Here is a 15,780-nt window from a genome sequence, read left to right on the forward strand (position 1 = left end):
GCCCCCCCCGCCCCACCCAACCCCCCCACGACACCCGTCTACAGCCATGTGCACAGTATAAAGAGACGAGCGTCGTCACCATCGAATGGTTACTGAGGTCACTGTCATCAGGGTGGAAGTGTGCTTCTCATGAAAGACTATACCTTCCCTTTCCCCCCCCCTCACTACTAACAATAGAAGTTTATTTTTAAATTTTTGATGCACAGAAGCCGTGTGTACAAAACATGAGCCAAGTAGCTTTTTTTTTTTTTCCTGGAGTATATTGATAAGGAGGATGCCACTAAAGAGTTATTCTATGCTGTGCAATCAAGATACTGGTTCAAAAAAGGTTAAGAAGCACTAAAGTTCCCCCCTCCCCCTCCCCAAACACCCAACAAGTCTTTCAAATACATTTAATATTATCAACATGACTGAAACATAGGTGGAAACATTCATCAATGCTCACCCTTGCTTTGAGGTGCATTATTTGAATAACTTAGCAGTTAAGTGCAGCTCAACGCCACACTTCCTTGGTTACTGTGTTGGTTTTGTCTAGTCTTTGTGCGTGTGTGTTTGAGTGTGTGTGTGTGTGTATGTGTGTGCGTGTGTGTTTGAGTGTGTGTGTGTGTGTGTGTGTGTATGCGTGTGTGTATCCACCTCTTCTGCTCTTGTTATGTCATGTTAAATGTTTGACCGTAAAGTAGGTTGACTTCTATCCCGCTGAAAAAGTTGGAAACAAACAGACGGACATCAACCCTTTGTTGTGTCAGAGACTTTGTTATCAGTGGTGTTTTCAAGGCAGCATAATGAAAAGCGTTTTTTTTTTTTTTGTTTTCGTCCCCCAGAGCACTGGCAGTCACCAATGTGGTGAGCTGCACCCTTCTTCCCTCCCATTTACCACTCCCACTTGTCAGCACAGCACACCTAATGTGATTTCAACACTTGCAGCTGGAAGAAAAAGAGAACTTTTTTTTTTTTTTTTGAAACGTAGATGTTGAGATAGATGAAGGACAGGTCTTCGCTCAGGCACGGCTCGGTTTCTGATATCTCCCAGTGCACTCTGGGAAACGCGGTTCTCAGCTCTCAAGGCTCATGAAGGAGACCACCTGCTCCAGCTTGAAGGCCAGTCTCTGTTTCCTGGCGACGTCATCTTGCTCCAGCGCATTCACAATCTACCCAAAGAAGAAATAACAGCCAATTATTATTTTACATTACCCAAATCCTCCCGATACATCATATGCAGGCCACCACATTACATTTTCAAGAGGAATGTTTCTTAACATTCTCAACATGTTTTTGTGATATAGGAAAACCATTAAAAGTGTATAACCTCACATAACTATTGAAAAAACTTTGTTTAATGTGTAAGCTGATGACTGGTCAAAAAATCTGCCATGTAAGAGCTCAGTGTAGTCAGTCTGCATTATATTTATAGCCCTGGTGCGGCCAAAGCAGACATTATGATTAATTTATTAATGTGATAATGTCTTTGGGGTCTTCTTTAAGGATCAAAAGAATAGTTAATGCGGGAATGTCCAGCACTCCGAATACTTTGACTTTGGACAGGCTGTACAAAACTCTCTGACGATCCAGGACGTTTATGTCTAACTTTACTATCTTAGAAAACAAATAAAGACCTATTCTGAAAATGTAATTATTTTACATGTCATTGACACACACACATTCTGATCTAACTCTTATTTAACCCTTAACCAAAATGAGCATGCATAAGTGATACCATTCATGCTCAATCATAGAATAGGTTAATTGTACATGCCGAGATTTGACCAATGAGTAATTTAACACCTTCTATTGTTTGCTTCTAACAACTGTCACAATGATGAAACTTCATAATTCAGTTCATTTTATGTATCCTTTACATGCTAAATTATCCATGGTCTGTACAATACGTTCAAATAAACTGAACATTCCAGTAATTGGTACGTTATGTTAATGCTGACATTAAAAGGTAAAACTTGTACATTTGATTTTGTGTGTTATCAGATACCATGTCCCCAGGGTCATAAAAAAAATACTAAATTACACAATTGCATTACCCAAGTAAAGATCCCTTACTGTAAAATGGCACATTTCCATTTACTAAAAATGTCACCGTGGGAAAACCAGCAAAGTGGACCTGAACTGTACTATAACTATTCATTACTGCCGAGAGCACTTTAGATTAGGCATTTCAGTTTCCACACAGTGTGGGCCCTGGAATCGGCGAGAGGCGGGGGAAGGGGACGGGACGGGGCGTTCTCAAACATTTCGGGGGGCTTCCCGGACTACGCACCTCCTCGCTGTACTTGCCCACGTAGGAGTAGATCTCGCTGAGGGAGCTCATGCTGTTGAACTCGTGCATGTGCATGCGAGACTGCTCCGCCAGGTACGCGTTCATGTCCTGGTCGCTAATGGCTGGCATTCTGCTGATGTCCGAGTAGTACCTGCGGACCGGGAAGAGATGCACGGAGTGAGCGCAGACACATACACATACACACGCACGCACACACACGCACACGTACGCACGCGCACGCACACGCACACACACACACACACACACACACACGCATACACACACACATGCACACAAACACGCACGCACACACACGCACGCACGCACCACCACGCACACCACAGCACACACGCACACCACACACGCACCACACACACCATCACACGCGCACACACGCCACCACGCACACACACACCACGCACGCACGCACGCACACACAGCACCACCAACCACCACCACCACATGCACACACACACACACACATGCAACACACACACACACCACTGCACCACACACACAGCCTACACACACACACACACACACACACACACACAAGCACACACAGAACATACACACACACATGCACAAAACACACACACATCACACTACACACACACAGCACACACACACATGCAACAACAAAAACACGCACCACAAAAACACACACATATTCAATACTTATCCTGCCAGAACACTGAGATACACATCGACAATGAGCGCCCTGCTTGAGCCACTGTCGTTTCATTGGCTCTTACAGAGATGTCACCATGGCGATATTGAGAGCGCTCACTATATATACACTGATTGATTTCTTTAAAAAAAAAAAAAATAATAATAATAATTTTCAGTTGTCTGGGAAAAGGTGGTGGTATGCGGTGATGAGATTCAAAAATTCGCCCACATTTGTGTTATTTTACACAAAACTCCCAGAAGACCTTTATTTAAAAACTTTTTTAAAACCTAACTTTAAAACCTATTCTTATTAAAAGTCACAAAGTTCATGAGACTCTACCCTCTCTGACTGGGAAAAGATGCCCAGTACAACGACAAAACGTTCATCAGAGGCCAAATGGCTGACCATGACAGCACAACCTGCGACAGTCACTTCCTTCCCGTTCGATCAATTCCATAATAAACTTTCTTTCAAGTTTTCTTTTTCTTCCAGATGATTAAGTATCAAATGTCTTTTTTTGAGAGGGGCGAGGGCCCATTGAGGATAAAAGATTTACAACGGGAGTGACAGGTCCCCCCTTGTCATCGCTCTCCTTCCATTAAGCGCCTGAGTTAGATTGACTTCACAGCTCGACCGGCCCTGGAGAACAGCAGAGAGCACTAAAGGCTCTCGGTAGCCCTTTTGCCCTTGTAAAGTGAATTTAAATGGAGCTGCAGACTCTAAAGGACACTTAGTGGGGTATCTACACCCCCCCCTCCCCCCCACCCCCCCTGCTCCAGACTTTCCAGAAGGTCCTCACTGACTCCAGACAAAAAGATCACTGGAGGAGGGGGAAGTAATCAGTCACTGTCAACTGCAGCTGGGCAGGCCCAGTCAGCTCGTTAATTAGACTCAATCATTTACATTTTTAATGCCCGCCATTTGACATGTTCTAAGCACCCCAAATCACACTTGATAATAGCCTTGCGCGTTCCGCAAATGAGGAGCGGACAGCCCAGCGAGTTACCTGGGCAACTGGAAGGCAGGTGTCCTGGTGCATTGTGGGTCATCATCAAGAGAAAGGAACGATATTGCTCTTAGACGGCTGTACATTAGCTGAAAAGCTTTAAGGTTTTAAAGCCTTTTAGGGCAGTAACCACATTGTGGAAACTGTTGACAGAAACTGTTGTGTTTGATTTTCTCCTCACGGTGAGAAAATGCCGACTAGACAGTTTCAAACCAGACCTAAATGGGTCAGGACAGGTTCTTGTAATGTGGGTGGCAATACTTTTGCTATGGTGACAGCAGTTGGATGAGATATTCAGCTGGTACGGAGGGACTGAGGACCTTTAAAATGCATTACTCAGATACAATATCACCAGACAGATAGCTGTTAGACCTTCTTGAACCAAAAGATCTTCGATAACTGATCTGAAGCAACAAAGCCTCTCATTTGATCCTATTTAGAGGCCTGATCCAAAATGGTGGCTGGAGGTTTGTGGACCACAGCTTTTAACCAGAAGCCATTTGCCTACTTCAGCTGGTTTCTTATTCGTTCATTTTGGAGTGCTCATTCTTCTCAGCTTGTTCCCTTTCAGGAAGTAGGGGAAATCTAATAACATCCCATGATCTTCTCGGGCTTACCCCTCCACCTCAATCTTTTTGTGAAGCTCACCAGATCCGTCTTGATGAAATATGTTTGCCACGCCCACTCTTTACACCATCGTAATGGCTGACAAACCGACCACTGATTTAAAGGAAGAAAAGTAAAGCTAGATCTGACCTTAATTTACCTATACTCCCATTATAAGGTCCACGAATTGCCAAGTTTATTTCAAACACACCTGGCCTTCGTTGTCAAGGGTGACCTGAAAAATCCCTTAGCGACGCGAGGCGGCAGTTTCGCAGCTGCTGAAGGTGGTAAAAACATCAGCAGCGCGTGACGCGCGATGTCAACACACGGGAGCACGAGCGAGCGTTTTCCCAGCCGACGGCATAAAACTTGGAGCGGCTCACACGGAGAGAGAAAATGGGGCTTCCGCAGTTTCTGTATCGCCAACAGAGTCCTTCAGAGGAATGAAAAGGCCATCGTATTAACTAGTAATTGCAATCACAATAACGTCGCAATCATAATTATGGCGGCGATCCACGGGAAACGCCTCGTGCTAACGTCTCGGGATTCTGCTCCCCTCGTGTGGCGCTGTGTCAGAGGCGCGATCTGGATCTCTGAGGACCGTGGGTCTCCGTGATGAGGACCGTGGGTCTCCGTGATGAGGACCGTGGGCCTCCATGATGAGGACCGTGGGTCTCCGTGATGAGGACCGTGGGTCTCCATGATGAGGACCGTGGGTCTCCATGCTCTAGAGTAGTGCAATAGCACCTTGCTTCCAGGAAAACCAACAGGGACATGTTGGGCGAGCGTGTTTGGATGAAAGCAGCCATATGCAGGGAGCGTGGAGTGCAGCCGAAAGCCGCTCTCTTCCTGGACGGGAGTCCGGCGGTGACGAACGCAGCGGTGAATCTCAGCGGCTGCTGCTGATCAGTTGTGACATGTATGCTAATCCCCCTGGGCGCGCGGGCTCGCGTCTGAGCGAACAGCTGTTTACCAAAACGCGCCGCGACCGAGCCGCGCCTCTCAGGTACGCCGACGGGTGCGCGCGCCCTGCCGCCCGCCCGCCCGCCCACCTCGCGCCGCTACGCTTATGAAGACGTAAAAAAAAAAAAAAGAGATCAAAGCACCAGAGTTTTTTTCCCCCCTCCTCCTCCTCTGCCGTCTCCTCCTCCTCCTCGTCTTCCTCTCCGGATTCCTGTTTATCGCGATTTCCGCGAAGCTCCTGGAGCAAATTCACGAGAGCGAAACATCCTTAATCACGGCTGCGCTCGTCGCCGGCGGCGTTCGCAGTTTCCCCCGCCGATAACGTCACGGTCCCACCGCGCCGGCGGGCGCGTCGGCGCGACTTCGCGACGTTACCGCGACGTCAAGGGAGCGTTACCGCGACGACGTCTGCCATCTTGGCAGCTACTGCTGATCTATGTGTCACGCCGAAAATAGAGCGGTGCCATCCTCTCGCCCGCGCGCGGGGGCACAGGAACGCGCGCCGCGTGTCAGCGGCGTTTCATTGGCTGTCACGGAGCTGTCGCCGCGGTGACGCCGAGAGGGAGGTGCAGACAACCCAGGTGCGGAGCGGAGATTGAGGTGACAACACCCCGGGCTGGCGGGCGAGTTTGAAAACCCGCAAAAGCATGTGACAGTTTAATTTGCAGGCCCCCCCCCACACTTCACCGTGTGAGGAGAGGAGAGAACGGCGGCAACGCACGGCAAACGTAGCCGCGTTAACGCGAGTACAATGGACGGGCACTGCAACCAATCATTTACACTCCACGGTGTGTAATTTACATTCAGTTTCAGGCTACCTTCGTCATGTTGTCAGCCGTACTCAGCAAATCCTGAAGAGCGAGCTTCTGTTGAATAAGATTCGTAAGATTTATTTTTCTTTGACGGCGGTTACAAAACCGCCAAAAACTCGCCGGTCCGGGTAATCACACACGGCGCGGAAAGCGCGCGGAGCGGAACGCGGCGATTAGAATCTTATCACGGGCGAAATTTAGCGCGGTTGCCAAGAGTGGTCAGCTGCCAGGGTTCTTAATGCCATCTGACACGTAATTTATTCTGCTACCGGAGGTCAGCGTGAGAAATGGAAAGACGAATTGAGTGACTGGAGGACAGCCCTGTTAATAACACTCCGCTGGAGTACAACGCCGTCATTAATACTCACTGGAGTTTGGCCCGAGGACCAAACATACACTGAGAAACATTTTCTTGTAATTTGTAAATATTCTTTGCTCTGTGCTTTTTTTTTTTTAAAAAGAAAAAAGAAAAGAAAAGAAATGGAGACCATATTTGTGATGCGTTCAGAAGGGAACACGCAAAAAAAAACAAAAACATCATGACTCTGACAAAAGTGACTGGCTCTAACTGAGCGAACGGTATTAATTCTTTTTCAGTTGTCCAAACCCTCGCGTTATTAACCCGGAATGCCCTCCCGACTCCTTCCTCCATATTTCGCAGGCTCGTTCCCGGTCCCCCCCGCTTCACAGTCAGCTCCAGGATTTACTCCACGGCATCACACCAGAGAACGAGCCTGGGCTGTGTGCGCTCCTAATTACAACGAGAACGGCTCTGCCCTCCGGGGCCACAGATGATTTTAAATGGGGTTTTCTCCATACAGAAACCATTTCAAATAGAAACAGCCCCTCCACCCCTGCAACAACCCCCAACCCCCACCCACCCACCCCCCCCAAAACAGATAAATAAATACATTATTTATCTTCCCTACAAATGCACAGATACTGAAAGATAAATACAGCTACTTAGCTCCGTGCCTGCAAACAAAGGATATATCCTGTCCTTAGGGCACATATTGCTTTTTCCACTGAAGAAAAAAAAAAAAACCGAAACAACCCTTTTTTAAACTTTTTAACTGCTCCGAAGGCCTCATATTTTATTCAGCGACGCGCCAAATAAATTTAATAAAACTCTCATTTTAACAAATTACCAACGCCGCCGCCGCCTCCCATTCTCATAAAGGCGCGCATGTTTTTGTACATTAAAAACGGGGGCGAAGCCCGCTGCCCCCCAGCGCTCCCGTTTACTCACACCGCGGTTTAATTTGAAACGTTCTCCCGGCTCGTAGATCACCACATCGCCCGTCTCTCAGCGACAGGAAGGGAAACAGCGATCCGTTTTATTACTGCTGGTAATGAAAGCTGGGGGAGGACACGGACTACATATGCGTGTCGCGCGGGGGGGGGCGTGCGTCTCTCAGATCAAATCTTCAGTTGTTACGCACACCTCTTATTTTAGCTTATTACATCGTGTTAACTATTTAGCGGTTACCTTCAATGCTACCAGTTACCCTGTCTGAGGTGGATTATAGCTTCAGCTGCATCGTCCTGGCAACCACGTGTACCTGGCCACTAGGCCTACTCCATGAATGCCAGTCCTCACAAGTCACCTTGCACCTTACTCTACCAGATCCCTGGGAACGGAAAGTTTCCTCTTTCCTATCGTGCTTTTCTGAAGGGTCTGATGGGTCATCCATCATTACCGGTACTCTAATCTGACTACATTTCCATACACTGTTCTGCCTACTAGAGAGTTCAGCTGTTCCCAGAGCCTTACAGAACAGATTTTTCACTTTCCCAATTTAGGAACAGCCTGCTTTCCGGGGGAACCGATGAACCTTCGGAAACACGATTCCTGAGAACAGCGATTTCATTTGATTTCCTGAGGAAATAACCTTCGAGAACCCACTCACCATCAAAGTTTTTCTCCATTCTATCTGCTCCTATAGACTGCATTTTCATAGTATTGGTTTGACATTGCTGTACCATGGCTTGAACAGTTTGAACAGTTTTTACCAAGCAACATTTCAGGAGATAATCACAGCTAAACATAATCCCGTGCCACACAGATGTGGGTGCTCCGCAACAAGAAAAGTCCATAACATATCCTGAAAGAATCAATCTGTATAAAAACGACATCTCTGAAAACTGGTCCCCCGTTTCCTGGGGGTCGCTGATGTGCTCGGGACACAGAGAGACCAGACGGATCACGGTGTTCTCTCATGTCTAATCCATCCCACGTGGATCAGACACACTTCCACCGGCCACCGCTCACCTCTCCACCCAGCTCTTGTAGCTGGGGATGTCCTTGGCGTACAGCAGCTTGTTGGAGGGGGAGTCCTTGCCCAGCCGGTGCTCGGAGGTGGAGCAGGAGTCCATGAAGGTCTGGGCCACCACCGACAGGCAGGCGTCCGTGATGCTGCTCTTGTGGATGTCGAAGACGAACTGCGGGTTCTTGATCACGTTCACCCAGAACCTCAGAGGTAGGCTGCGTGAGGAACAGAGACCTTGAGTTAACATCACACTCCAAGGGGTACAGAGAACTAGGTTTAGCATCCTAGTGTTAGTTAAACTGGTTCCGGTTTACCCACAGATCTCACTCAGAAACTGATATGTGCACTGTGTGGGCCAATTCATTACTGCAGCCCAATTTATAACAAGCGAGGTTTCCTGGCTACTGTTGGCAGTCGATTTTTGACTAATCTGAACCACAATAAGACCAAGCGCAGTAGAACAAGGACTGTTCAAGGTCAATGAGTCGCTGATGTCCTCCAGTTACAGCGTTTGAGCCTCACTCACCATCACTGGGGTAAACTACTGAAAACCAGTAGTTGTCCCTGATGTTCCCTTTTCCAAATGCGGTTCACGCCCTTGCGCCACTTTAAAAAATGCCCTATTTGCGTTTACTATTTCCCGCTGCAATTAATGGTCATGTTCTAAGTTCAGGAGCCGTTGCGTGTCATTGGTCAGATGACGTCAGTTGCTGATTGGATTGTGTGTAGCTGGCGTGCGTCTGTTCCTGGCAGCGCTCATCATTCCTGAAACAGCAGCAGACCAATCGGCTTCGCTTACGCAGATGCTCCAGAAGCAAAAAAACAAACAAAAAAACAGGACAGCTGGACTGGTAGACTTGCGCTTCAAACATCAAAGCAGAGAAAAAAAAAAACAAAACAAATGCAATCATTTCAGCCCTCTCCTGTCACTACTGACCCCAAAAAAAACGTACTCATCTGTGACACTGATAACACAAAGGATTTGGGTGGAGACGAACACCCGGGGTAGGTATTAGGGAACTTCAAATTAATCGGACGTCTTGGGATTATGCTCCGGACTTATCAAAAGGTAAATTACAAGGTGCCGCATGCGGAGCACGCGATTGCGACAGTGCACAGGGCGCGGGGATAGCGGATTCAGGAAGGGGGGGGGAGGGGGGGGGGGGGAGAGAGGGAATAATACACGTCTTTGGCATGTCTCGGACTTAATCAAAATGAACATACAAGGGCGATGGACCGGAGGCACGGACGAAAGAGAGAGAGAGAGAGAGAGAGAGAGAGAGAGAGAGAGAGGAAGAGAGAGAGAAGGCCGTCTCCAGCGGAGCGACAGTGGAGCGGCGCGACAGAAGCGCGTTCGGTGGTGCGCCGCTCGCAGGCCCAGATCAAAGAGACAGCCCGCGCGTTTATCAACGAACGCCACGCCGGCGCCTGAGCGGCTCCCGGGGTCAGGGGCTTATCCCCGATCCCTGTGATGTGAAGCGGCTTCCTCCCCCAAACGAGGTCGGCAACGGCTGCCATTACAGAGCTATTACTACCGCCTTTCGTCTCTGTGGCGCAGACGTGCCAAGCAAAGATGTTTTTATGTTTATGGTAGCCCGGCTAAACCCAGGCTACAGCAAGCTTACTAATTTACACTAATAACTGACACATCCAGAGGCTTACTGATTTACACTAATAACTGACCCACCCAGAGGCTTACTGATTTACACTAATGCTTGTTACAGGACCCGTAGCTCAGTTGTGATTGCTGGGACCCATAAAAAGCCCGTGGTCTCCTAAATGATGTATCTCCTGATGCCATCTGTCATGTGTGATACGTGTGTTAAGGCTCATCGCCCACGAGATGAGATTTGGACAACCCCCTGATTTACACACCATTTACTGCAGAACGCAGGGTTTAGTTTTACACTGAGTGGAATGTACTCCACATTAACTGATGCCCCACCCACTCAACACACATGCACACGCACACACACACAACACGCGCGCACACACACACATGCACACGCACACACATGCACACACACACACACACACACACACAGATATACACAGACATACACGCACACACACACGCACATACACACACACACGCACACACACACACAGATAAGCACAAACACACACGTGCACAGCCTCCTCTTTAAGCTCGGTGAGATTGGGCATGACCACTGTCTTAATTAATTAAGACTTTCTTAAGAGCACTCGCACGTGTGCCCGGGCCCCTGGAAGCGGATCGTTGCATTTAAGACTGAGGGCGATTTAAGAGGGAATTACTTCTGCTTCTGTGTTTATTCATCTTCGGCCAAGGACGGCCCCCTGGCACCGCACACACACACACACACACACACACACACACACACACACACACATACACACACACACACACACACACACACACACGGCCCTACTCCCCTCCCGCCAGGCAGGCAGAAACAATACCCAAAGGGCCTTCGGGCTGACGGATCCCTCCCTCTCCCCTCCCGCATCTATCACGCGCCCCCCTCCGAATGGGAACGACACCCGGTGACCCTCACCGGGGAGAACATTATTAGACTCCACCTGTTCATCCGCAGAGTGTTGCCGGGGCGACCCCGGGCACGTGGCCCGCTGCGGCTCTTGAAAAACGCTCAGGCTTCATTTAGGACGCGACGGCCCGCGGTGACCGATCTCGATTCTCCGGTTTTTTTTCGATGGGATTTGAAAAGCACGGTAATTCAAAACTGATTATTACATCATTCAAATTCTAAAAAAAAGAAAGACCTCAGTCTGCTGGTCACCGCAAATCCAATCTGCTGCTCGTACCGAACTAGGCTTCCTAAACTCGGAGACGGAGAACTGACTGGGTTCCGATGGAAGCACAACTTCAGTTAATCGCTGAATGAAGTCAATAAAAAAAAATACTGCGTTGTTTCCAAGCCCAGTTCTCCTCTTGGCTTCTCCAACTCCATGGGATTTTACACTTCGCAACGAGAGCGTCGGTTGTTATTCTGCGAGTGCACCTCATCAATAAGCACTGGCGCGGGGGCGGGTATCTACCCTGGTGCTCCACCACATGGCACTTAGATCCACGCCGTGGAGAGCGCACGCAGCAGCGGAGAGAGGAAACAAAGCTGTCGCGCGTTGTGTAAATCAACACACAGCCCTACGACAGGCCGGCTCCTTATCTGCCGAGACAAGGCCGAGCAAGAGGGAGTCGGGGTCAGAGGTTAATTGCAAGCAGCTCTGTAGCCGCCGCAGAGGGCACGGCTATGATAACAGGAGCCCTGCTATGTCTCTACAGGGGCTCCGGTTTTAAGGGGACAGGCAAAATGTTCGTCTCTCGCTGGCGATCGACAGACGACGCGGAGTTGAATTTTGAGCTTCCCTCAGCGGACCGAGAAGCACGGGTTACCGTGAGGACGTTTTTCAGATCTCGCAGAGCGCGAGCTTCGCGTCTCTAACGCGGTCTGCGTGAGTGTGAAATCGAATTTCACCGGGGGAGCGGCACGACCCACTTCTCTCCTCCCGTCTGCTTTCTTTCTTTCTCAGTTTATTTTCCCTCTCTTTCTCTTTTCCCTCTCTCTCTCTTAGCGAAGCCACACTTTTGATTAGGGCTGCAGACTCGTTTTTATCTTTGAGAAGCTACGGTGTGATTAGCGCTGTGGAAAGTTTTTTTTTTTTTTCCTTCTCTGTGAAAAAAACCGTGCGCTGCGATTGGAGCGACACAATTATCTTTCGTTTAACAGCCAATGTCTAAGCACTGTGCCCTGCAGATGACGACCATGATCTACGTTTACAGCCATGCAAGCACTCAGCCAACACAGGAGTTATCAGCACTCACTTATACCACGCACACACACACACACACACACACAGATACACACACCACACCTGTATACACACACACACACACATATACATACACATATGCACACACACAAACACACACACGTGTATACACACACACGTACACACAAACACATATACACACACGTGTACACACACACACACAGACACACACACACAAACATATAAACACAAGCACACACACACACACACACACACACAAACATATAAACACAAGCACACACACACACACACACACACACACACACCACTACACACACACACACACACACACACACACACACACACACACACGCACCTTTATTCACGCTCTATCGTGCTGCTCCTGCGGTGCTCTTTAGCACAGTGCTGTTTACTGTGTTCGCGGGCCCGCAGTGCTGTGCTGCAGCGGGGCGATAACGACTCCGGCTGCAGGAGCGGGGCCAATTCACGAGGCGCGGGGAACGGGAATTCATTAAAGTTTACCGCCGCGTTCCGTCTGCGGCGACGAGGAGGCGGCGCCGACTTAAGCGCCCGCTAACAGACTCAATAAGACGGCTGAAGTCGCAGCCCGTTAGCACGGGTGACCGCTGTTCTCCGTGCGAAAAGAGTCGACCTCGGTCGTTCCTCGGTGGCTACAAAGCATGGAGCGCAAGGAGCAGATCGGACTGAAAGGCATCAGAAAAAATAATCCAGAGCCAAAACCCCTTCTTCAAATGCGCATGCATTATGCATTATTAAGAGAGTACCATTCCCATGCCGCACTAGATTACTGCAGTTGTCCATCTTGCACTGCCTTAGAGTCAGAGAATGACTCTTCCCCCCATGAGACACCTCCGAATGCCTAATCCCATATATTAAGCATGTATAACACCTTTGTTAACATGCAATAACATCTTTATAAATCATGTTCAAACAAGTGCAATGTGTTAAGAAAGAGACCAATAATACATGATAAGTACGATATAACTACCAAATGAATGATTCATAAAGACATTATAGAGTGGGAATAGGGCTACAGCACAGGCATTCATAATGGGTTTGGGAATACACTGTGTAAAATACAACCATAAGGTTACCTTCTTAAATCAGTTATAAAGGTGCACAGTACTCCATGAAATGTAAAAAAAAAAAACTACTTGTAAAAGCAAGTTTGATGATATATCAGATTCATGATATAAATAAAACATTTTTTCCCCATATAAAGGGAATTACCACTTTCGGCATTTTCTTTTCATAAACACAATACGGCTTGGTTCAGTAGTTCAGTAGAGCATCCTGATCATCATCAGAACAGCTTTCTGACATAATTGAGAAGCGGTGGCTTCGACATACACCGGCGAAAGACTACAGCGAAACATTTGAATTTGTAGGATTCTGATTGAAAAGGGCTATTTTGAGCCTACAATGTGTACATATTCAACAATCACCTGTTAGGCTTCCCGGAAAGCAAATGTGAAGCTAGGCTCCTGAAAGCAAATGTGCTAGACTGACAAAAGTAGCTGGGATGATAATAGTTACACGGAGCCAGTCTATAAATATTATATCCACTGCTGCCGCCATCTCCCGTGCCAGAACACGGCACCGATTTCCTCTCTGAAGCACAACCAAGACTGTGGCGTCGAGACCAAAGAATCCCGAGCTATTGGCGTCTCTCTGAAGACAGGAGCTAAACTTCGCTGTTAATTGCTGATCTGATGTTCTGAAAAAAGTGCGAAGGCGAAGGAAAGGAAAAAAAAAAGGAAGATTGAAAAATACGAGCAGACTTGAGGGGAGAGGAAGGGCTTTGCTCTCTGACCCGGCTGTCTCTCCACTCATTTCCCACCGGTACGCAGCTAGGCTGTTCTCGACTTCTTCTTCTTGTTTTTTTTTTCCCGAAGAGAAGAAATTGCAGGATGGACGAGCGTGCCGATGAGACAGGGGGCCGGGCGCACAGCAGCTGCGCGTGCGGTGTCAGCAGGGCGATGCGGCCCATCGCAATTAATGATCCGCGTGATGCGAGCCGTTTCCCCGCGCCGGGGGCTCGGGGGGGGGCGCGCGGACTCCACGCAACGCCGGAATGTTCTCCCCGATTCCTGTTCCGGAAATGACCGCGGCCGACAGGAAAGAGCGGCGCCGAGGGATGGCCGCGCCGCCAAAAACCGTCGCGCGCAAAAGACGTGGCTCCGGAGCGTGGCTCGGAATTCTACCCAGCGCACGGGCGCGCGCACGTCGTGATAAACGGCCATTTAATGTCCCCCCCCTCTCCACAGCCGTTCCATTACTGTCTGATGTAAGTGAGGCCCGCGGTGCTCCCCGACAGCACTTAATGCGCTCGAGAACGGCCTAATGACACGCGCACAGAAAAGAATTAGATCCATAAAGAAAGGTAAACAGAACCCCCCCCCCTTACATCCATACACACACACTCTAACCCTAATACACACACAGATGCACACACGCATACACACACACACACACACACACACTATTTCCAACACATACGCACGCACGGACACATACACACACACACACATACACGCACATGCACACGCACACTAAGCCTAAGACACAAACACACATCATGCGGCACTCTGAGATTTCCCAAGCAGCCACGTTGTGTTCTGGTGGGTTGATGGGAGTAGTGAGTAATGATGGTTTCCTGGCAGAGGGTAGAGGCTAATGAGGGATTAACATGTCACACACACACACACACACACACACTTATCCACCCACCAAGTGTTGCTTCCCCTCTTAAATAAAATTGAGCATTTAACTCCAGCTCCACCCAAAGGAAACGAGGGTTTTAATCAATCATCTGAAATTAATTTGGAGATGAATAAAAGACAATACCAGAGTTTGGAATAGGATATTCTTCACTCATTGCATTGGCCATGGAGATCTATAACTGTGCAGCATGTATAACAGTACAAGCCAGTGCAGGAAGTGACACTTAACCCTGTGTCATGCGCACACAGCTGTGCGCACACACACACACCACTCACACACACACACACACACACAGAGCAAGTTATAGACCTCGCTGAGCTCTCCATTAAAGGGTTGACTGCTCTCTCACCCCCATCTCCATCTGTAAGTGTTGTGAGATCATAAATGCACTGACAGGCCCTCGCTTTTCCCCCGTGATGAATGGAGGGGGCGGGGGGTAAAAGTGGGCTTTTCCGTGAGGCCCACCTCCCCTGCGTGTGGGGAGCTCACGAGTAGAGGATGTGCCTCTGTGTTTGACTGACAGCCCCTCAATCCCTTACAGGCCTACTGGAGCGGCCGTACATCACCGCACAGCCGATACGTCCGCCCTCCCGAGCTTAATTTCTCAATGAGAAAACCAGAACTTTTTATGGACTGCAGTG

The 15,780-nt window shown here is 48.7% G+C and overlaps 1 protein-coding gene across 1 annotated transcript in view; it reads right to left on the minus strand.

The window, feature by feature from the left end:
* Positions 1 to 216: 216 nt before the first annotated feature.
* plxna4 (plexin A4) overlaps positions 217 to 15,780 on the minus strand; it is a 291,711-nt gene continuing 276,147 nt past the window's right edge. Inside the window, exons 30-32 of the mRNA XM_064342636.1 lie at positions 8,605 to 8,817; positions 2,273 to 2,423; positions 217 to 1,151 (exon numbers count right to left, since the gene is read on the minus strand). Coding sequence (XP_064198706.1) covers positions 1,056 to 1,151; positions 2,273 to 2,423; positions 8,605 to 8,817 — 460 coding nt within the window. The 3' untranslated portion in view covers positions 217 to 1,055. The remainder of the gene's footprint in view (positions 1,152 to 2,272; positions 2,424 to 8,604; positions 8,818 to 15,780) is intronic.

The sequence above is a fragment of the Anguilla rostrata genome, chromosome 7, assembly GCF_018555375.3.
Source record: "Anguilla rostrata isolate EN2019 chromosome 7, ASM1855537v3, whole genome shotgun sequence".
Taxonomy (NCBI): Eukaryota; Metazoa; Chordata; class Actinopteri; order Anguilliformes; family Anguillidae; genus Anguilla; species Anguilla rostrata.